Source organism: Gossypium hirsutum, chromosome D05, assembly GCF_007990345.1.
Source record: "Gossypium hirsutum isolate 1008001.06 chromosome D05, Gossypium_hirsutum_v2.1, whole genome shotgun sequence".
NCBI classification, from domain to species: domain Eukaryota; kingdom Viridiplantae; phylum Streptophyta; class Magnoliopsida; order Malvales; family Malvaceae; genus Gossypium; species Gossypium hirsutum.
The window spans coordinates 4012896-4033501 of NC_053441.1; the positions used below are offsets into that span (position 1 = coordinate 4012896).

At 35.0% G+C, this 20606-nt stretch overlaps 4 protein-coding genes across 4 annotated transcripts; 3 read left to right on the forward strand and 1 right to left on the reverse strand.

The window, feature by feature from the left end:
* The first annotated feature begins 1398 nt into the window (after positions 1–1398).
* On the forward strand, positions 1399–4664 carry LOC107906955 (carotenoid 9,10(9',10')-cleavage dioxygenase 1). The gene is made up of 12 exons (XM_016834115.2): positions 1399–1580; positions 1657–1797; positions 1892–1994; positions 2325–2584; positions 2668–2847; positions 2918–2996; positions 3083–3164; positions 3249–3311; positions 3412–3550; positions 3635–3956; positions 4066–4268; positions 4366–4664. Exons 1-12 carry the CDS (start codon positions 1461–1463, stop codon positions 4486–4488), a joined length of 1815 nt encoding a protein of 604 aa, XP_016689604.2. The 5' UTR covers positions 1399–1460; the 3' UTR covers positions 4489–4664.
* A 10115-nt stretch (positions 4665–14779) lies between these two features.
* LOC121203503 (carotenoid 9,10(9',10')-cleavage dioxygenase) lies at positions 14780–16791 on the forward strand. Its single transcript, XM_041093185.1, has 9 exons — positions 14780–14894; positions 14996–15176; positions 15247–15325; positions 15412–15486; positions 15580–15645; positions 15725–15863; positions 15950–16271; positions 16351–16550; positions 16645–16791. The coding sequence occupies exons 5-9, from the start codon at positions 15596–15598 to the stop codon at positions 16789–16791; spliced, it is 858 nt and encodes a 285-aa protein (XP_040949119.1). The 5' UTR covers positions 14780–14894; positions 14996–15176; positions 15247–15325; positions 15412–15486; positions 15580–15595.
* Positions 16792–16840: 49 nt separating this feature from the next.
* Positions 16841–19700, reverse strand: LOC107902817 (VAN3-binding protein). The gene is made up of 9 exons (XM_041093184.1): positions 19106–19700; positions 18750–19021; positions 18566–18634; positions 18399–18467; positions 17931–18303; positions 17578–17721; positions 17434–17483; positions 17271–17328; positions 16841–17173 (listed from the first exon to the last, which is right to left on the reverse strand). Exons 1-9 carry the CDS (start codon positions 19233–19235, stop codon positions 16971–16973), a joined length of 1368 nt encoding a protein of 455 aa, XP_040949118.1. The 5' UTR covers positions 19236–19700; the 3' UTR covers positions 16841–16970.
* LOC107902816 (protein NRT1/ PTR FAMILY 1.1) lies at positions 19649–20596 on the forward strand. The gene is made up of 2 exons (XM_016828931.1): positions 19649–19653; positions 20020–20596. The coding sequence occupies exons 1-2, from the start codon at positions 19649–19651 to the stop codon at positions 20594–20596; spliced, it is 582 nt and encodes a 193-aa protein (XP_016684420.1).
* Positions 20597–20606: the final 10 nt, after the last annotated feature.

Consider the following 20606-nt stretch of genomic DNA (forward strand, 5'->3'; position numbering starts at 1 on the left):
ATTGAAATGGGTAGGATTTGGTAAATGGTTTCAGCCAAACCCTAAACTATGAATTGAAACAAGTTAACTGTTGATTTGTTTGTTGCTTTGGTGAAAACCAGTGCCTTCCTCAGATATTTTTCACTTGATTGTTCATTAAACTTGTTTGCTGGTAAACAAGAGCGGCACTTTAAATTTGAAAGCAGCCCAATCCCGTTTTCACCATGGTGGACATATTCTGACCAAGGGCCTTGACGGACGCCTTGTATAACCTCGGTACCTATACTCCCCCCTCCCCTCATTGCTTGAAGACACTGTGCTAAACCTAGTGTGTTGGTCGAAGCTATATTTTCTTGGTACAAAAACTGAAGTTACCCTACTGGGTTTTGGGAGATGGAGTTGGGTATCACTACAGACTCATGTTGCCCTTGCGTTCTCCAAATTCTGCTTGTAATTGCTGTCTCTGCTATTGTTTCTCTTCTTCACTTGTTGAACTATTGGTTTTGGTAGTTTCTTGTGGGTATTGGGGTCGATTCCTTGGCTTAGGAAGTTGGGAGTTTTCTGCTCAGACGATTTAGGGTTCTTACCAAACAAATGAACTATTTACTAAATCTTATGTGGTTTCAGTTTTGTTTTGGGTTTAAAGAAATGCTTTACTTGGACATTCCTAAATTGGGTGGAAACAAAAAAGAAGAAGTTAAAATGGCAACATGGATTTCCGTTACCTCTTATACCCATAATGACCAAAATGAAAACAGATCCAAACTTTAGTGCCTAAAATATAAACTTTTTATTTTAGGTACTTAAAATAAAAGTTATGTAAATTGGGTTACTTTTTGTGTAATTTACCCTAAAAATAATAATAAACAAGTTTTAAATTAAATTAAAATATTCTTTTGAAAAGGATTTTAATTTTAAAAGAATATATTTTATCAATTTAATAATTAAAATTAAATCCATTAAATTTAGCTCGGATTTATTATTATTATATATTTATATCTATGAATACTAATTCTTTTCAAAATTTGTAGCCGCCCTTCCACTATTATAGGTTGGATATTTTGCATTAATGAAGGCTGCTGGAATTAAATGGTGAACCTTTCCATTTCTGTGTTTCCCTCTTCAATTCATTGTACGGATAATGTGGATGAGTAAGTGGATAAGACCCATCTTCTCCTTATTTATTGTTAGTTTCTCTTAAAGAAAACTTTTCTCTCAATCAATCTTTACGCTGACAATAACTTGATTCCTAAGTAACTTTAATTATAAAAAACATTCTTCCTAAGTTGGTCAACTTGTTATTAATTATTAGTATTATTATTATTTTGGTTTTGTTTGACGCATTAATCTTTTTGAGATGTCTGAATCATATGAAGCTGAAGTGCATGTTCGCCATCTATATATATCTACTCATACAAGAAAGTATATAAAAAAATCTGAGAAATATTTAAAGGTGTTTTCCAGAAGAGAAAGAAATAAAGATGGCATGTTATTACTATGTTCCATTTCAAGGGCATTGCTCCTTTCGAAATCCCACTCTCTCTTTCTCACTTAACTTTAATTTCATCAACACAACTCACCATCTTGCCTCTTCTTTCAAGGTTAGCAGCTCTCTTTCTTACAGACGAGAAAGTAATATATATAGATTATGTGACATTTCTGGTGACTGATATACAGCCCTTTTTGAGAGAATTGGAGCAACATGTTTTTGGAGTCGGTGTACTGAAAGCTGCAGTGAAGAACACTTCTGTTAAGTTGCTTGATGCATTTGTAGATTCTGCTTTCCAGTTTGTTGACTACCCTTTGGACCCATCTCAGGTATATATAAATGTGTATGTATATAGATAGACATATAATTGTATATATGGAAGCTTTGAATGTTTAACTACGTTTGGAAATGTAAACTGGACAGACAAACGCTGCTCCAGTTGATGAAATAAAAGAAGCTGCAGTTATCATAAACATCCATGGCGATATTCCATCTGAATTTCCACAAGGAGTCTACATAAGAAATGGTTGGTTTGACATAGCACAGCATGAGCTTTTTTTTTTATCATATATATCATATGTTATCAATGGTTGATTATGATATAAATTTCACTTTGTTTTGGTGTTCTGCTATATTGTTTATGTAGTTTAAGATTATTCTGTTTGCAATAGTTGAATGATATTATTGAGAAGGTGTATTTTGTTGAAAACAAAAAGTCAAACGTAAGGTTTCGGTGCTTGAGACGTCACATGGAATGGGAAATGTTTTACATATATATACATATATATTGTCATCAGCAAGAGGAAAACCATTAAAAACTTAGCGGTCAATGTTGACATATAATTTATATTTGCAGGACCGAATCCTTTGTTTGGGGGATTGAAGTCAAGCAAATCTGTTTTTGGGGAGTCAAGTCCTATATGGGTTGAAGGTGAAGGAATGCTTCACGCTTTGTATTTCAGTAAAGACATTAATGGGAATTGGACTGTTGTTTACAATAACAGACATGTTGAAACTGATACATTCAAGCTCGAAAAACTTCGAAACAAACCCTCTTTTCTTCCGGCCATCCAAGGGGATCCTCTTGCTGTTTTCACTTCTTTCTTGCTCAATTTGGTTGGTTTGCTTATCCGAACTCCTTATATACTGACAGTGAACATCTCATTAGAATTCTTAGAACTTTTAATGGCATTGCCCAGGTGAGATTTGGAAAACCGTTAAAAAATATAAGTAATACCAACGTTTTCGAGCATTCTGGGAAGTTGTATTCCATTGCAGAAAATAACTTGCCTCAAGAGATTGACATCTTAACACTAGAGGCTTTAGGTGACTGGGATGTTAATGGAGCATGGAACCGATCATTTACCGCCCATCCTAAGGTAATTCAAATATGTTATTATTGATAAAGATTTTACTCAATAGCAATTAACTTCATTTTATATATGACAGAGAGTTCCAGATACTGGGGAGCTGGTTACCATGGGAATTGCAGCAACTAAACCTTTTGTTGAAGTGGGAGTAATTTCTGGTTAATTCTACTCCATAGAGGACAAATTAAGGGGTTGGAACCTACTGATTATGTCAATTCTGAAGCTTGTGATTTTAATTTTTCAGCTGATGGGAAGGAATTAGTTCACAAACTGGATCTTAAACTCGATAGATGCCCACTTAGCCATGAGATTGGAGTTACAAAGAGGTAAACTTAGTGTTTTTGTATGTGTTTGAAAACTACCAGCTGCAGGATCAAAATGATTACTTTCCATGGAGTTTTCGTTTGCAGATATATTGTCTTCATGGATTGCCCACTAACTGTTGATGTAAATAGACTTATTCATGGTGGCAAGTGAGCTAATGTTCTTCATTTTTCTTTTACTTAATCAGAACATTTTCTTTTTTTTTGGGGGGGGGGGGTTAACAAGAACATTTCTTTTACTTATTCATAGGTTAATAAAATATGAAAGTGAAGGAAATGCAAGAATGGGTATAATGCCTCGCTATGGAGATGCTGGTTCAATCCACTGGTTTAAAGTGAAACCTAATTGCACTTTTCACATTTTCAATTGCTTTGAGGATGGTGATGAGGTAACTTAATTGGTTGTGCTATATGTTGTAGGATTCAGCTATATTTGAAATTTGAGAGAGCTTTATATGTGTATATATGTATAGGTTGTTGTATGGGGGTGTAGAGCTCTTGCATCAGCCATACCAGGACCTGATCCGGGTTCAAAAGAATTTGCGTGGTTTCCAACAAAATTTAAGCCTGCCCCTGGTAAACCATTTGAAGATGCCATTTCAGAAGACCAGTTATTGTTTCATCGACCGTATGAATGGAGATTGAACGTGCGCACCGGAGCTGTGAAGGAGAGAAACCTGATAGGGGCTAATAATTTCCCCATGGAATTTCCCATGATCAATGGAGCTTTTACAGGTTTGAAAAACAAATATGGTTACACCCAAGTATGTCACTGCGACTCAATCGCTGCCACAGGTAGTACAAAAAATATATATGCTCCCATAAATTCAGCTTCTTGTCATATTTCAAAGATCATAAGTCATAACATGGTGTTTGTTTGTTTTTTTACATCTGGTTATTTCAGGCATGGGAAGATTTGGTGGCCTTGCCAAGCTCTTCTTTGAAGAGCAAAATACTGAAGAAGGATCAATCAAAGTAGAATATCACATGTTTGAGAGGAACACGTACTGTAGTGGAGCTGCCTTAGTCCGTAAGGAAGGAGGTGCTGAAGAAGATGATGGTTGGATTATCACGTTTGTTCATCACGAAGACACTAATATATGTCAAGTTAGTCAAACAAGTGCTTTGATAATTCAGAATAACAGGGGTTTCATCTGATTTGTATTTTGCTTGCTTAATTTCCTTGGATTAATAAACACTACAGGCTTATATAATCGACACCAAGGACTTCCTCAATGAGCCAGTTGCTAAAATTACACTCCCATGCAGAGTCCCGGATGGTTTTCATGGAGCTTTTATGCCAATCCAACTGCTAAACAAAATCTGATGAAAATCCCATATGCCTTTCTATCTATCTATTCAAGTGTGTTAGCAATGGTTAGTTTAGAGACTGTTAGTCTGTTATCAGTTAGTTACTTAGTCTGGTGTATAATTGGTTAGGAGCAGCTACTCCTATTCGAGTATATAAACATCAACTAAGCAATTTCTCAGTTAATTCATCTCTTCCAATTTGTTCCTTGTTCTTGTTGATTAATACAGTATCTTACAAAGTGGTATTTTGGTTGTACCAATTTGTCATCATATTCATTATCAAGTAGATTTGAGGCCTCAAACATGGAGGATATGCAACAACACATTAATCATAAATATTAGGGCAAGCGTGAGAGAGACCTGATCAACCTCTTTCTTCATTCTGAGTCTTAATTTTCCAATTCATGTGGTTGTTAAGTACACTCTTCCATTTGAGGCATTGATTTTTGTGGTCTGTCATTCAGCATCTCAGGGCTTCATGGTGTGCAATATAAGGAATATGGGTAAGGCTATATGCAAATTAATAAAAATTTCCACTTTAGGAAAAAAGAAAGTCCAACATGATTTTTCCAAATAAACATAAAAAGATATTTTAACAACCCAATAAATTTCAATTAAGAGAAGTTAAATTTACTTGTTTATCAAAATTTCATTGGTTGAAATCTTTGGATTTTGCATCTAAACCCTGCTTTATTATATATATGATCAGAATAAATTCATTTATTAATTGAAAATAATTTTTAAGATATCTAAAATTTGACAAATAAAATGATTAAAAATAAAATTCATATAAGTATGAATGCTTGATTTTTTATTTTTCATTTATGATATTATAATGATTAATGTAAAAATCCACATATATACACCATGGAAGTTTTTTTAGGAGGGACCGAAATTAAATAGTAATTTTTACGATAGTGAAAATGTAATTTCACCATTTTAATAGCCTATATCTTTATCATTTTTAATGGATTAAATTAAATATTTTTTTTATATTTTTAAGAGGATCAAAGTGCATTTTTACCTTTACTAATTTAAAATTTTAAAAATATTAAAAAATCTAAACGAAAAATTTTCTATTTTAAAGAGTCAAGTTCTTTGCCGGTCCCCTAATTTCACCCCTCATAATAACTTTAATACGCAAAGTAAAAATCATATTCACCACAAAAAAAACCTTAATACACAAAATAAAAATTCATGACAAAATCATAAATTCAACACTAAGTAAAAATTATAAAAACTATGAAAAAATCATAAAAATCATTGAATGTAAACATTTTAGTAGGTTATTTTCAAACCAATATCTACTTTTTTTTTCTAGATTATTATTTCAATATAATATATATAAATACTTTATAAATTTCCACTCATGAAATAAAAAAATAATATTTATTTATATAATAAGCATGAGCTATGAAAATCTTCTTTAATTAATATGGGATTTATGACTTTTCCCTAAAAATAAAATGATTTTTTAAATTTATGATTACCACTTAAATACAACTAATTCCTAAAATAAAATAAATTATATAATTATAAAGAAACTATATAAAGAAACTATATGAATATTCTTGAAAAATATTATATATAAATAAGTATGTAGTGGAACGTATAATGTATTTAAAATATTTAATAATTAATTAAAATTAGTAAAATTATTAAATATAGACATATCATTTTATATATTATTTAAATATTTTGATTAATTAATATACAATTATATAAGTTTATTTAATATTTTTGATACAATACTTAGAACTACCCGTAATCTCTCTCAAACTCGTAAATAAAAGGATAAAATAATTCACTCAACTTCATTTATTATTAAATGAATAAAAAATATTGAAACCCTTTAAATTAAAATAATTAAAAACTAAAATAATAAATAATCAAAAAGTTTTTAATTTTAGAAAAAACTAAAATAAGATATATGTTGAAATTTGATAACGATATGTGATATGTTAAATTAATTAACTTAAAAAATAAAATAAAATAAAATAAAATGAGAAAATAATGTATGGGCATAGTTGGTAAAATAACAGCCCATTGGTCTTGGGACTTGGGAGAGTATAGCTAGAGGTGCTCATGGGCCGGGCCCAAAAAAATTTCAACTGCGTCCTAAGCCCGGGCCCAGCCTAGCCCAAAATATGGGCCTGAAATTTTGTCCAGTCTCGACCCGGGGAAAAATTCCTAAGCTCAAGCCCGGCCTGGCCCGACCTATTTTTAATAAACACCAAAAATTTATTTTAAAAATATAAAAAAAGTATTTTAAAAAAATAAAAAATATTTATTATATTCGAGCCGGGCCGGCCCGGGCCTAAAAAGTGGTGCTCGAAACCCGGCCCATTTTCTAAACGGTATCTTTTTTTGCCCAAACTCATATTTCGAGCCTATATTTTTACCCGAACCCTCCCATATTTCGGCCGGGCCGGGCACCTCTAGTATGAGCTGTGTGGGATTTGTTACGCTGCCCTTTATTTTTAAAGAAATAAAATGATTTTTATTGAAATTTATTATTATCACATAATTACAACTAATGTCTAAAATAAATTTAATAATATAATTGTCAAGAAATTATACATTTTCTGTTGGTTAAAAATGATGTTTTGAAATTATATTCGTAAAGATAATGAAAATTTTGAAAATTACGAATTTTTTATAAAAATTACATAAAAAATTGTCACTTGTATCATTACATACTTTAGTAATTTTTTGTATTAAATATATATTTTTGATATGCTAGGCTATCATTTTAAATAAAATAATAATAAAGAAGAATTAGTCAAGTTTTAATTTAAATTAAAAATCATGTTAAAAAGGATTTTAATATTATTTTAAAAAAATCTTAATATTTTTTTAATTTAATAATTAAAAATAAATAATTATTTGCATTAATTTTAGATGTTGTATTAAATATATATGCATATATATATGACATGCAAGGCTATCATTTTAGATAAAATAATAAGTTTTAATTTAAAATAAAAAAGATGTTAAAAAGGGTTTTAATATATAGTTTTTAAAATCTTATGAATTTAATAATTAAAAATAAAGCATTATTTGCATTGGATTCATATAATATTTTATATATTTATATAGTTTACATTCATTATTATTAATTTTTTATGGGGTAAATGTTGTTAAATCTACTACCACTCTGTAATTGGCATAATTTGCTCCACTACTCGTCCCGTTCTAATATGAATATATAATCTTGAAAATTATTATTACTTTCATGAATGTTGGATAAACTTAATTTCGACTTATCCCACTAGTTTAAATTTAATTTTAAAGTTAAGTAAATATTTAAACATAATTCTTCAAAAAATATTTAAACATAAAATAAATAAATTATTTATAATATATTATTGCAAATTTATCTTTTTAATAAATTTACGTATACAAAAATAAAAATATAATTTTATAAAGTGAAGTAGGGTGTGGGACAAGTAATTATAATACCCGTTTTCTACCTCATTCAAAAAGAAATCCATCTCACCCCGTTCTGCATTCGCTTTTCAGAAAAAGAAAATCTATACCGCTTAAAACCTATGGATTTGAAATCCAAGGGATAGTTTGGGTTTTGCATTAACGAAGGCTGCTGCAATTAGGTGGTGAATCTTTCCATTTTTGATTTTTCATCTTATTTCAGTATTTATCATGTTGGATAAATCGATATGGGAATTCAAGAGTCAAAACCGATGTCTCCTGTTGGTGTCTGTGAGAGAAGCAGATCCGATTTTCTCAGAAAAGTGCAGAAAAAATCCATGAAGGAAGAAATACAAAGAAAATGAAGTTCAAACTTTCTCCGAATCAATCAAACAATCTTGAATCTTTCTTTACGCTGTATTTACAAATAGAGATAAACTGATACCTAACTAAAATCAATTATTAACTAATTTCTCACATTTCGTAGCCAAATAGCCAATATATGACTTGGTTTTAGAGTTAAATTTTGATTAAAAAACAAGAAATATAACTTATTTAACTTCCTCCCAAGTTGGGACGACTTGCTATGATTATTCTTATTTTGTTTTTGTTGCGCGGAAGCGTGTAAAAGGGTAAAATTATTGTACTAAAAAATCACACTAAGTTCAATTCTCAGGAAAGAGAGGTGGATCACGAAGATCGCTTAAGTACCAGGTCTTTCCTAGCCAGAATATCCCTCTATCGTAATTTAATAGCACAATAAATCACTACAATCACACTCGCAAAATATGCAGAATAAACAATAAAGAACACTAGAATTTTAACGAGGTTCAGCAAATTTTGCCTACGTCCTCGGGCACTACCAAATATATTTCACTCCAAAATACAAGTGAAATTTTACAAATAAGGAGAGAGAATAATGCCTTAAGTAGAGAATGGCATTTGTGGGATGGAGAAAATGAGAAATAACTAGGCCTATTTATATTTGAAGCTCAAGGATCAACTTGCAAAGTCACTATACAATTAGGGACCAAAATTGCAATTATCCCATGCCAAAATTTCAACCCAATTTCGGTGCCTTAAATGCTCAGATTTTCGGTGCCAAAATCCTGACACCCATATCTTTGAAAAGTCAAAGATTGCATGCTTGCCAATAATCTCCACCTTGAAGATTTGATTAGGATAATCTTATCTTCATACAATTCTTTCTGCCTTTGACAACAATACTTGATAGTGCCTTCTTTAACTGTTAAACTTGCAGAATATTGATCAAGTTCAAACAATGTTCGAACTTGATTGTTGTTACCACCTTGGTCATCATATCTGCGGGATTATCTGCAGTCTTGATCTTCTGAAGACGAATTTTCCCCTCATCAATAATTTCTCGCACAAAATGGAATCGTACGTCGATATGCTTTGTACGTGCATGATAGACTTGATTCTTTGCTAAATGAATAGCACTTTGACTATCACAATACACGTCAATATGCTCCTAAACCAATCCCAAGGTTTTAACCATACCTTGTAACCAAATAGCTTCCTTTACAGCCTCTGTTACAGCCATGTATTCGGCTTCTGTGGTTGACAACGCAACTGTAGACTGCAGTGTAGACTTCCAACTTATTGGTCCTCCAGCAAGTGTAAACACATCACCGATGGTTGATCTTCGTTTGTCCAAATCACCGGCATAGTCAGAATCAACGTACCCAATAACACCTTTACCAAGTGTAGTATCCTGCTTGAACAGTAATCCAACATCCACGTTCTTCAGAATATACCGTAGAATCCATTTCACAGCTTGCCAATGTCCTTTTCCAGGATTATGCATATACCTGCTCACTATACTAACTGCCTGTGAAATGTCGGGTCTTGTACACACCATTGCATACATCAAGCTACCCACTGCATTAGAATACGGAACTTGTAACATGTATTCTTGTTCCATATTCGTCGAAGGAGATAGTTGTGCAGAAAGCTTGAAATGAGAAGCCAACGGGGTACTTACAGGTTTGGTCTGCTCGTTCATGCCAAACTGTTGTAGTACTTTCTTCAAATACTGCTTCTGAGACAAGCTAACTCTGCCTTGAGCTCTATCTCTACATATTTCCATGCCAAGAATCTTCTTAGCTTCACCTAGATCTTTCATCTCAAATTCAAGATTGAGTTGAGTCTTCAATCTCTCAATCTCAACTTTGCTCTTAGATGCTATTAGCATATCATCAACATATAAGAGCAAGTATATGAAAGTTCCTACTTGTAGCTTCTGAAAATACACGCAATGATCAAATTTACTTCTTGTGTACCTTTGCCCTTTCATGAACTGATCAAATCGCTTGTACCACTGCCTCGAAGATTGTTTCAATCCATAAAGCGACTTCGTCAGTTTGCAAACCCAATTTTCTTTATCAGCAACCTTGAATCCATCAGGCTGAGTCATATAGATTTCCTCTTCTAAATCACCGTGTAAAAAAGCCGTCTTCACATCAAGCTGAACTAGTTCAAGGTCATATTGCGCAACCAAGGCTAGCAAAATTCGAATAGACGAATGCTTCACAACTGGAGAAAACACTTCATTGTAGTCTATTCCTTCTTTCTGAGCGTAACCCTTTGCTACTAATCTAGCCTTGTATCGAATTTCATTTTTACCAGGAAATCATTCCTTCTTTGCATATACCCATTTGCATTCAATTACCTTCTTTCCCTTGGGCAGTGTCACCAACTCCCAAGTCCTATTTTTATGAAGAGACTGCATTTCTTCATTCATAGCTTGCTTCCACTTTACACCATCAGGGTTACTTATTGCTTCTGTGTAAGTAGAAGGAACATCATCATCTGCAATTGGAAGTGCATAGGCCACTATATCATCAAAACGAGCAGGCTTACGAATCTCTCTTCTTGGCCTCCTATATGCAATTGAATCTTGTTGCTGTGGAAGTTCTTGGGTTGAAACTTCTTCATCATTTGTTCTTTCAGTATTAGCTGGATCATCATTAACCTTTTCAAGCTCCACCTGCTGCAAAGCGCCACTGGTTTTGTCATCCTTTTGTGAATCTTTGTTCTTCATCATGGTTGATTCATCAAAAGTCACATCTCTACTGAAAAAAATCTTCCTTGTATCAGGACACCAGAGACGGTATCCTTTTACTCCACCAGTTATACCCATGAATAATGCTTTCTTTGCTCTTGGGTCTAACTTAGATTCTTTTACATGATAATATGCAGTGGAACCAAAAACATGTAAAGAATCATAATCAGTAGCAGGTTTACCAGTCCACATCTCCATAGGAGTTTTTCCCTTTATTGCAGCTGATGGCAATCGGTTAATCAGATGGCACGCATATGTAACTGCCTCAGCCCAAAATTTCTTGCCCAATCCAGCATTGGACAACATACATCGAACTTTCTCCAGTATAGTCTGATTCATACATTCTGCCACCCCATTCTGCTGTGGTGTATCCCGAACAGTGAAGTGTCGCACAATGCCCTCATCATGACATACTTGTAGAAATGGATCATTTTTGTACTCAGTACCATTATCTGATCGAAGTCGTTTGACCTTTCGACCAGTCTGAGTCTCCACCATCTTCTTCCACTTCAGAAATGCATCCAAAACTTCACTTTTTCTTTTCATTAGATACACCCATACTTTTCTTGAATAATCATCAACAAAAGTAACAAAATAGTGCATACCTCCCAAAGAAGCCACTTTGGTAGGTCCCTACACGTCACTGTGAACGTAGTCCAGAATTCCTTCCATACTGTGAATTGCTGAACCAAATTTTACCCTCGTCTGCTTGCCCAGAACACAATGTTCACAGAATTCCAATTTGCAAGAATTTGCACCTTTCAACAAGCCTTGCTTCGCCAAAGTCTGCAAAGCTTTTTCACCAGCATGTCCCAATCGCCTATGCCATAACCTGGTAGCCTCTGAATCTGCATCTTTCGTAGAAGCTGTTGATGTTGATCCAATAACTGTACTTCCATTTAAATAGTACAAGTTATTTCTTCTAGTGCCTTTCATCACCGTCAATACCCCAGCTACTACCTTTAGTAATCCATCTCTCAAAGTGACTGTGAGCCCTTTAGATTCTAGGGCCCCTAATGAGATGAGATTTTTCTTCAAGTTAGGTACATAGCGAACATCTGTCAAGACTTGGATTGAGCCATCGTGATTCTTCAATTTGATTGTACCTACTCCCATTGTCTTATAGGCACTGTCATTGCCCATAAAAACAACTCCACCTTCTAGTTCTTCAAGACTAGAAAACCAGTCCTTATTAGGACACATATGGTAAGTACATCCTGAATCCAATATCCACTCAACTGTATGACATGTCATTGCCATGCCAACCAAGCTAAAGTCTGACTCCTCATCATGCTCCGCTACACATGCATTAGAAATAGCCTTGCCCTTTTGTAACTTAGGATAATTCCTTTTCCAATGCCCTTTCTCACGACAAAAAGCACATTCATCTTTGGCGGGTCTCCCTTTGGACTTGCCCCTTCTACCAGGTTTGTTGCTGTGTGAACGACCTCTTACTGTTAAGACTTCTGCAGTTGTATCTCTGTGATCTCTTTTATCTTTCTTTCGATTCTCAGATCTGTACAACGCACTGCAGACTGCATCAAATGTGATCGTATCCTTCCCATGAAGCAATGTGGTGGTAAGATGATCATATTCATTGGGAAGAGAATTCAACAACAATAATGCCTTGTCTTCATCTTCAAATTTCTCATCCAAATTTAGCAAGTCTGCTAAAATTTTATTGAATGAGTTCACATGGTCATTCATCGACATACCGGGTGCATACGTGAATCGAAAAAGTTTCTTTTTCATATAAAGCCTATTTTCAAGACTTTTCGTTAGAAACTTTTCTTCCAGTGTATCCCACAACTTCTTCGCTGATGTCTCCCTCATGACAGAGTACTTCTGCTCTTTGGCCAAACATAGGCAGATTGTACCACACGCCTGTCTATTGATCTTGGCCCACTTTTTGTCATCCATCTTGTCAGGTTTTTCTTCAAGAGCTATATCCAACTCTTGCTGACATAAGACATCCAGGATCTCACATTGCAACATACCAAAATTATTGGTACCATCAAATTTCTCTACTTCAAATTTTGCATTGGTCACGGTAGTCTTTGTTGATGACGATGCCTCTGCCATTCTTCTCCTCGATCCCAAGTACTGTATATATGAACAGTACCGTCTACGTGAATAGTGCCGTGGATGAACAATACCGTATACGTAAATAGTATCGTAAACGGTCGTATTCTCCAAGTACGAATCTAGCTCTGATACCAATTGTTGCGCGGAAGCGTGTAAAAGAGTAAAATATTGTACTAAAAAATCACACTAAGTTCAATTCCCAGGAAAGAGAGGTGGATCACGAAGATCGCTTAAGTACCAGGTCTTTCCTAGCCAGAATATCCCTCTATCGTAATTTAATAGCACAATAAATCACTACAATCACACTCGCAAAATATGCAGAATAAACAATAAAGAACACTAGAATTTTAACGAGGTTCAGCAAATTTTGCCTACGTCCTCGGGCACTACCAAATATATTTCACTCCAAAATACAAGTAAAATTTTACAAATAAGGAGAGAGAATAATGCCTTAAGTAGAGAATGGCATTTGTGGGATGGAGAAAATGAGAAATAACTAGGCCTATTTATATTTGAAGCTCAAGGATCAACTTGCAAAGTCACTATACAATTAGGGACCAAGATTGCAATTATCCCATGCCAAAATTTCAACCCAATTTCGGTGCCTTAAATGCTCAGATTTTCGGTGCCAAAATCCTGACACCCATATCTTTGAAAAGTCAAAGATTGCATGCTTGCCAATAGTTTTGTTCGACAAATTTAATGTTTTTGAGCTATCTATATGTATACTTTCTCGAATTTCATTTCAAGGGCATGCTCCTTTCGAAAGCCCACTCTTTCATTCTCAAACAACTTTAATCTCATCAACCCAACTCACCGTCTTGTCTCTTCTTTCAAGGTAAGCAACTCTCTCTTATTGATGAGAATGTAATAATGTGAGAGAGACAACGATTATGTGACATATCTCGTGACTGACATAGCCATTTTTGAGAGAATTGGAACAACATGTTTTTAGAATTGATGTACTGAAAGCTGCAGTGAAGAACACTTCTGCTAAGCTGCTTGATGCATTTGTAGATTCTACTTTCGAGTTTGTTGACTACCCATTGGACCCATCTCAGGTATATATATAGAACTGCATTTAAGGAATGGAAGCTTTGAATGTTTAACTACGTTTGAAAATGTAAACTGGACAGACAAACGCTGCTACAGTTGATGAAATAAAAGAAGCTGCAGTTATCACCAACATCCATGGCAATATTCCATCTGAATTTCCTCAAGGAGTCTATATAAGAAAAGGTTGGTTATGATACCGCACAGCTTGAGCTTTTATTATTTTTGTCATATATATATGAAGACCATATGTTATCAATGGTCGGTTGTATATGATATAAATTTTCCCATCAACTCAAAGGTAAGGAGGGTGTTATAAATTTCCCTTTCTTTCGGTGTTTTGCTGTTGTTTAAGATTTTCTGTTTGCATAGGTGAATATATGATATAATTTTATATTGTTTAATATTGGTTATGATTTTGAGGTTATTCCAAAGTAACTTACTGTATCAGCAAAAGGAAAATCATTAAAAGCTGAGCGGTCAATGGTGACATATAATTTATATTTGCAGGACCAAATCCTATGTTCGGGGGATTAAAGTCAACCAAATCTATATTTGGGGAGTCAAGTCCTCTGTGGATTGAAGGTGAAGGAATGCTCCATGCTTTGTATTTCAGTAAAAACATTAATGGGAACTGGACTGTTGTTTACAATAACAGACACGTCGAAACTGACACATTCAAGCTCGAAAAACTTCGAAACAAACCCTCTTTTCTTCCGGTCATCCAAGGGGATCCTCTTGCTGTTTGCACTTCTTTCTTGCTCAATTTGGTTGGTTTGCAATTGCTTATCCAAACTCCTAATTATATATATATAATTTTTAGGTTTGATATATTGACAGTGAACGTCTCATTAAAAAAATATTAATGCAGGTGAGATTTGGAAAACCATTAAAAAATACGAGTAATACCAACATTTTCGAGCAGTCGGGGAAGTTGTATTCCATTACAGAAAATGACTTGCCTCAAGAGATTTGACATCTTAACACTAGAAGCTTTAGACGATTGGGATGTCAATGGAGCATGGAACCGATCATTTACTGCCCATCCGAAGGTAAATCAAATATGTTATTATTGATAAAGATTTTACTCAATAGCAATTAACTTCATTTTATATATGACAGAGAGTTCCAGGTACTGGGGAGCTGGTTACTATGGGAATTGCAGTAACTAAACCTTTTGTTGAAGTGGGAGTAATTTCAGGTTAGTTCTACTGCATAGAGAACAAATTCGGGGGTTGGAACCTAGTGATTATGTCAATTCTGAAGCTTGTAATTTTAATTTTTCAGCTGATGGGAAGGAATTATTCACAAGTTGGAACTCGATAGATGCCCACTTTGCCATGAGATTGGAGTTACAAATAGGTAAAGTTAGTGTTCTTGCATGTGTGTGGTACGTTGAAAAATCAGCAGCTACATAATCAAAATAATTTACTTACCTGGGGTTTTGTTTTGCAGATATATTGTCTTCATCATGGATTGCCCACTAACTATTGATGTAAACAGATTTATTCGTGGTGGCCAGTGAGTTATAGTCTTCATTTTTCTTTTACTTAATCAGAACATTTGTTTTTTTTTGAGTTAACAAGAAATGTTTATTTAGGTTAATAAAATATGAAAGTGAAGGAAATGCAAGAATTGGCATAATGCCTCGCTATGGAGATGCTGATTCAATTCAGTGGTTTAAAGTGAAACCAAATTGCACTTTTCACGTAATCAATTGCTTTGAGGATGGTGATGAGGTAATAATCAGTTAAATTATCTACAACATGATTCATGTACCATGAATTTTGAGAGAACTATATATATATATATCTGTTGTGAATAGGTTGGTGTATGGGGGTGTAGAGCTCTTGCATCAGTCGTACCAGGACCTGATCAGGGTTCAAAAAAGTTAGAGTGGTTTCCAACAAAATTTAAGCCTGCCCCTGGTAAACCAATTGAAGATGCCATTTTAGAAGACCACTTATTGTTTCCTCGTCCCTATGAACGGAGACTAAACGTGCAAACCGGGGATGTGAAGGAGAGAAACCTGACAGGGCCTAATCATTTCCCCATGGATTTTCCCATGATCAATGGAGCTTTTACAGGTTTGAGAAACAAATATGGTTACACCCAAGTAGGTCACTGCGACTCAAGCCCTGCCCCAGGTAGTAGAAAAAAATTAGCCCCCATCATTTTTTCATACGTTAAAGATAACATGATGTCTTTTTCATCTGGTTATTTCAGGCATGGAGAGATTTGGAGGCCTTGCCAAGGTCAACTTTGAAGAGGAAAATAATGAAGTATCAATTAAAGTAGAATATCACATTTTTGAGAAGAACACGTACTGTAGTGGAGCTGCCTTTGACCCTAAAGAAGGAGGTGTTGAAGAAGATGATGGCTGGATTATCACGTTTGTTCATCACAAAGACACTAGTATATCTGAAGTAAGTCAAACAAGTTCTTTTGGTTTTTGATGATTCAGAATAAGAGGGGTTAATCTGACATGTATTTTGCTTGAATTCCTTGGACAATATACAGGCTTATATAATTGACACCAAGAACTTCCTCAACGAGCCAGTTACTAAAATTACACTCCCATTCAGAGTCCCGTATGGTTTTCACGGGGCATTTATGCCAATCCAACTGCAGATCACTGATTCCTCAAATCTGATGAAACTTCCATAGCTTTCGAAGTATCTATTCGATCAGAAACTCAACTGTTGGATTCAACATGGAACATTCCAATGACCTCCCTCAGCTTAGTATTTGGGGAATAATCATATATATATATATGCAATTTCAACATGATTACTTTACAGAAATGAAAATCGAGCATTTTTCCATCAAACCGAACCTAGTTTCTCTCAGAAATATGCAATGCTATTACAACAATTCAACATATGTTGAATCCCATCCGTCCACATCTGTTTGTCACCTTTACTCCTGCACTCGAATTCTATTATCCTCTCTGCAGTCTTAATCCCAAAATAAGCTCTCTGCTCTGCATTGTCTTTTTTCTCCCTTCTTGGCCATGCCGGGATGCCATCATGAACTCCAAAGATCACACCTGGAAACCACAGTGCAAACTCCATTAACACAACAGGGGTTAAATTAGTAAGAAAGTTTATTTATTTCAAGTATGAGCCAATGAGGCTTAAGCTTACACTTCTTCTTTTTAGTGTATGTGCCTCCCATATGCTTACTTTTCAGTTTAACCACCACCTGTTTTCATTAAAATGATTATGATCTTTCTCAGATAACAAGCTCAAAAGCATGCATTTGGAATATGTAGCTAAACAGGTGAGTTTTTTTACAAGGATTTTATACCTGCCAGTTAGAGTTTATGTAGAAAGAAACTTGCTTCCAATGTAAAGCTCCTGTAATCAACATAAATATGGTGATGAGATGTAATATTTCGTAACTGAATGATGAAGATTGAAGATTCAATTAATAAGGCTCGGGAAAATGTACCTTTTCTCGTGCGCTTGAGTAGTTCACCCCCAGTTGCAGCAAAGTTCAATGCTGTTGTGATGTTCAATCCATTACCGTCTTCACCCAAAGCTAAAGCCCCAGCCTTTTGCAGCCTTGCCCTTAAGGCAGCAGCTCCTCGCAAGGCTGCATTTATGCAAAACTGTTAACTATATGTCCTTGAAATCGATCTACAAATTCATTCCATTATCATGTTTCAGCTATGTTCCTATTAGCTATTTGTTTCCAATTTATGCTTGCAGCCATGGCAAATTAACAGTAAAGTGAAAAAGGTGAATAGAGATATGTGAATTTTCTAGCTGGATGAATGAAATTACGTGGAGCAATTTAAAAACCTGTAGCTGCTCCAGCTGTTAGGGTCATTATATCTCCATTAGTTCTTGCATTAATTGCAGAGTTGACTACTGTTAAGATTTGGTCATGATCAGCTCCCATGTCCTCAGCAATCTCAATGCAGTGAGAAGCTACAAGAGCTGCCGCAGATGCCATAGCAGTCGGTACTTTAGACAATGTCTTAAGACCTGTAGTTTCCGTTTCCGGTAACATTGCGTTAGAGGCAGTAAGTGCTGCAACGGCAGCCGCAACACCGGCCACTGATACAGCTGCATGAAGTTGTGCATTATGGGCTCTAATCTCTTGCTTCTTCCTATCTTTCTGATCCTTCAACCATTTCCCCATTGTTCGCCCTCTTACAATGCTCTTGTATATCTTCAAATTGGTGATAAAGCCAATAATAGTAAGTATATATGTGATGATACTGTTAGGTAGATTGAATATTATGACGAGGTTGAACAAGGAGATACCCCATTTTTAAGCAATTGTTGATTAGAAAGAAACTCTGGGTTCAGTGTTTGATGAAGCAAAAATAGTTCCTACACATTAGAAAAGGGGTAAATATCTTTTATATGAACCTAAAACAAACACTGCACATAACATCCACCATTGAAAGACCTGATGTTAAAGAGGATACCTTCAGATCTTCACTTTCCCTTGGGGAAATTATTGGAGGGCTATCGTCACTAGGCTGCTGCTGAATTAGCTGTACAAAACAAACAAACATGAATATTTTATACTATAATTGTCGCTTTCTTCACTTGGAAGCAGCCAAAACCTATATATTTTATCAAAACTTTGGATTCTTTTTTTCTTCTTACGGATTGTCTTGAATCATGCGTTTCAATATTTCCAACAGAAGAAGCAGATGAAGACTTAATGTCAGCATCAACGCCATTGGAAGCAGCTATATTATTCTTGGCAAGAGCTTTGGAGAGTTCCATGGCTGACAAACTCCATGATCTGGCAAGAAACTCCATTGGTTCTGTAGGAGTTTCTGGAAGAGGACAAGACAATTGTAACCACCTTGGGGGACCATTCTCATCTATGTTTTCCAGCTTCTTTGATGAGCGTCTTACACTGCATGAGCTCACTAACACCAAAACCACCATGCGAATTAACAAAGTTAGAACTCTTATTTAGTTTTTTTTTCATGAAGCATAGGTAAAATCCTTACTTTTAAACTTGTCCACTGCTTCACCTTCACTGAAGCTAAGACTTGGATTCCAACAAATACAACAAGAACAAGCCAAGGAAGATAAAGAAACACTTTGACATTTATCATGGGAACTGAATCTAAAATGCATGATTTTTTTTTCTTTATTGGGAAAAATAAAAGTGGAAGGGGATATATTCTATTGTACTGGAATCAGGAAAGGCTCCCCCCATTAAAGGCAATTCATCTTTGTCCTCAGCTTCCTGTTTTTCAGCTTGACATATATTTTATAAAGAGATCAATGGAATTAAAGAAGAAATTTTTTTTTTCTATTGAGCGGCGTTGGCATAAGTCATTATTACCTGGGTTCTCTTTTGTCACCATTATCAGTGGCTAAAGCTAGTGCCAAGGGCCCTCTCTCGCACGCCCATTGTACATCTTTAGGATTATAACCCAACACTGCCCAGGAACATATTTCTAGAAATTACAGAGTAGAGCCCAAACGTTTGATTTGTCATCAAAATGGAAAAGCAAATGATGCACTCAAACTTTACGGGCTCAACTATGCAGTATCCACATTATTTCTTGTACACGTACTGATAAAGTTTTCTTTTTGGTACTAAAAGCTGTTAAGGAACCCTGTATTGTATCCCACTAATATTTTCTTTTTACTGTTTTTCATTGTACTTAGTGAACAGGGTTTCTTTGTATCGTCTGAATCAAAAACATTTTGGACCAGATAGTTATATATTTTCCTGGAAAAACTGAATTAGGGTCTGACAAAGAACTTGTTTTTGTGCACGGTTGGAAACAAACCATGTGAAGTTCTGTTACTCCTGGAGTATTGAGTTTGAATACTTGTCTGACAATTATCTTTCCCAATACACTAATTATTATGGGAATAAAGTAACTGAAAATGGTCTCATTTCACTAAGGTTTCTGAATAAAGCTTGTGTGATAAAGAACCCTCAACAGGACTTAACCTCTGATGGCAATGCTTCAAACCCATGGAGTCTTTTGTACAATAGATCAAGTGGAAGAGCTGAAAGCGTTAATCAGAGTGATACCGGTCTGGTCTACGGAATCATAATCGCTGTGACATATTCTTTGGATTCTTTTGCAGTAATTCAAGCAAGTACCATGGACCGACATATAACTCCAAAGCTTGATATTCCAGCAGGTTCATTTGGTGCGTCTGTGATCATCACTTTTGTAGTAGGGATTGCTTTGTATGATCGGATAATTCTTCCTTTAGCATTAAAAATGAAAGGGAAACCGGTTTGTCTTAGTTTTAAGCAAAGAAGGGAGACCGGACTTCTTTGCTCTTGTGCAGCCACGGTTTCATTAACAGTTGTGGAGTATATTCGACGAGAAATCGCAATCCAAGAAGGGCTTTCGGATAAACCACAAGCCATGGTGCACATTTCTGCACTATGGATTCTGCCATATGCTATCATGTCCAACTGGGCTTCGGATTTCAATGGAATTGGACAGAGAATTCTTTTACTCTGAACCATGTCAA

Coding starts and splice junctions, on each gene's coding strand:
- LOC107906955 (XM_016834115.2), top strand. CDS start 1,461: ATGGCATGTTATTACTATGTTCCATTTCAAGGGCATTGCTCCTTTCGA. Junction 2,585..2,667: donor CTTCTTTCTTGCTCAATTTG/GTTGGTTTGCTT, acceptor GGCATTGCCCAG/GTGAGATTTGGAAAACCGTT. Junction 3,312..3,411: donor AGACTTATTCATGGTGGCAA/GTGAGCTAATGT, acceptor ACTTATTCATAG/GTTAATAAAATATGAAAGTG.
- LOC107902817 (XM_041093184.1), bottom strand. CDS start 19,235: ATGCATTTTAGATTCAGTTCCCATGATAAATGTCAAAGTGTTTCTTTA. Junction 18,304..18,398: donor AACAATTGCTTAAAAATGGG/GTATCTCCTTGT, acceptor ACCAATTTGAAG/ATATACAAGAGCATTGTAAG. Junction 17,329..17,433: donor ACATAAACTCTAACTGGCAG/GTATAAAATCCT, acceptor TAATGAAAACAG/GTGGTGGTTAAACTGAAAAG.
- LOC121203503 (XM_041093185.1), top strand. CDS start 15,596: ATGGATTGCCCACTAACTATTGATGTAAACAGATTTATTCGTGGTGGC. Junction 15,646..15,724: donor AGATTTATTCGTGGTGGCCA/GTGAGTTATAGT, acceptor ATGTTTATTTAG/GTTAATAAAATATGAAAGTG. Junction 16,272..16,350: donor CGACTCAAGCCCTGCCCCAG/GTAGTAGAAAAA, acceptor TGGTTATTTCAG/GCATGGAGAGATTTGGAGGC.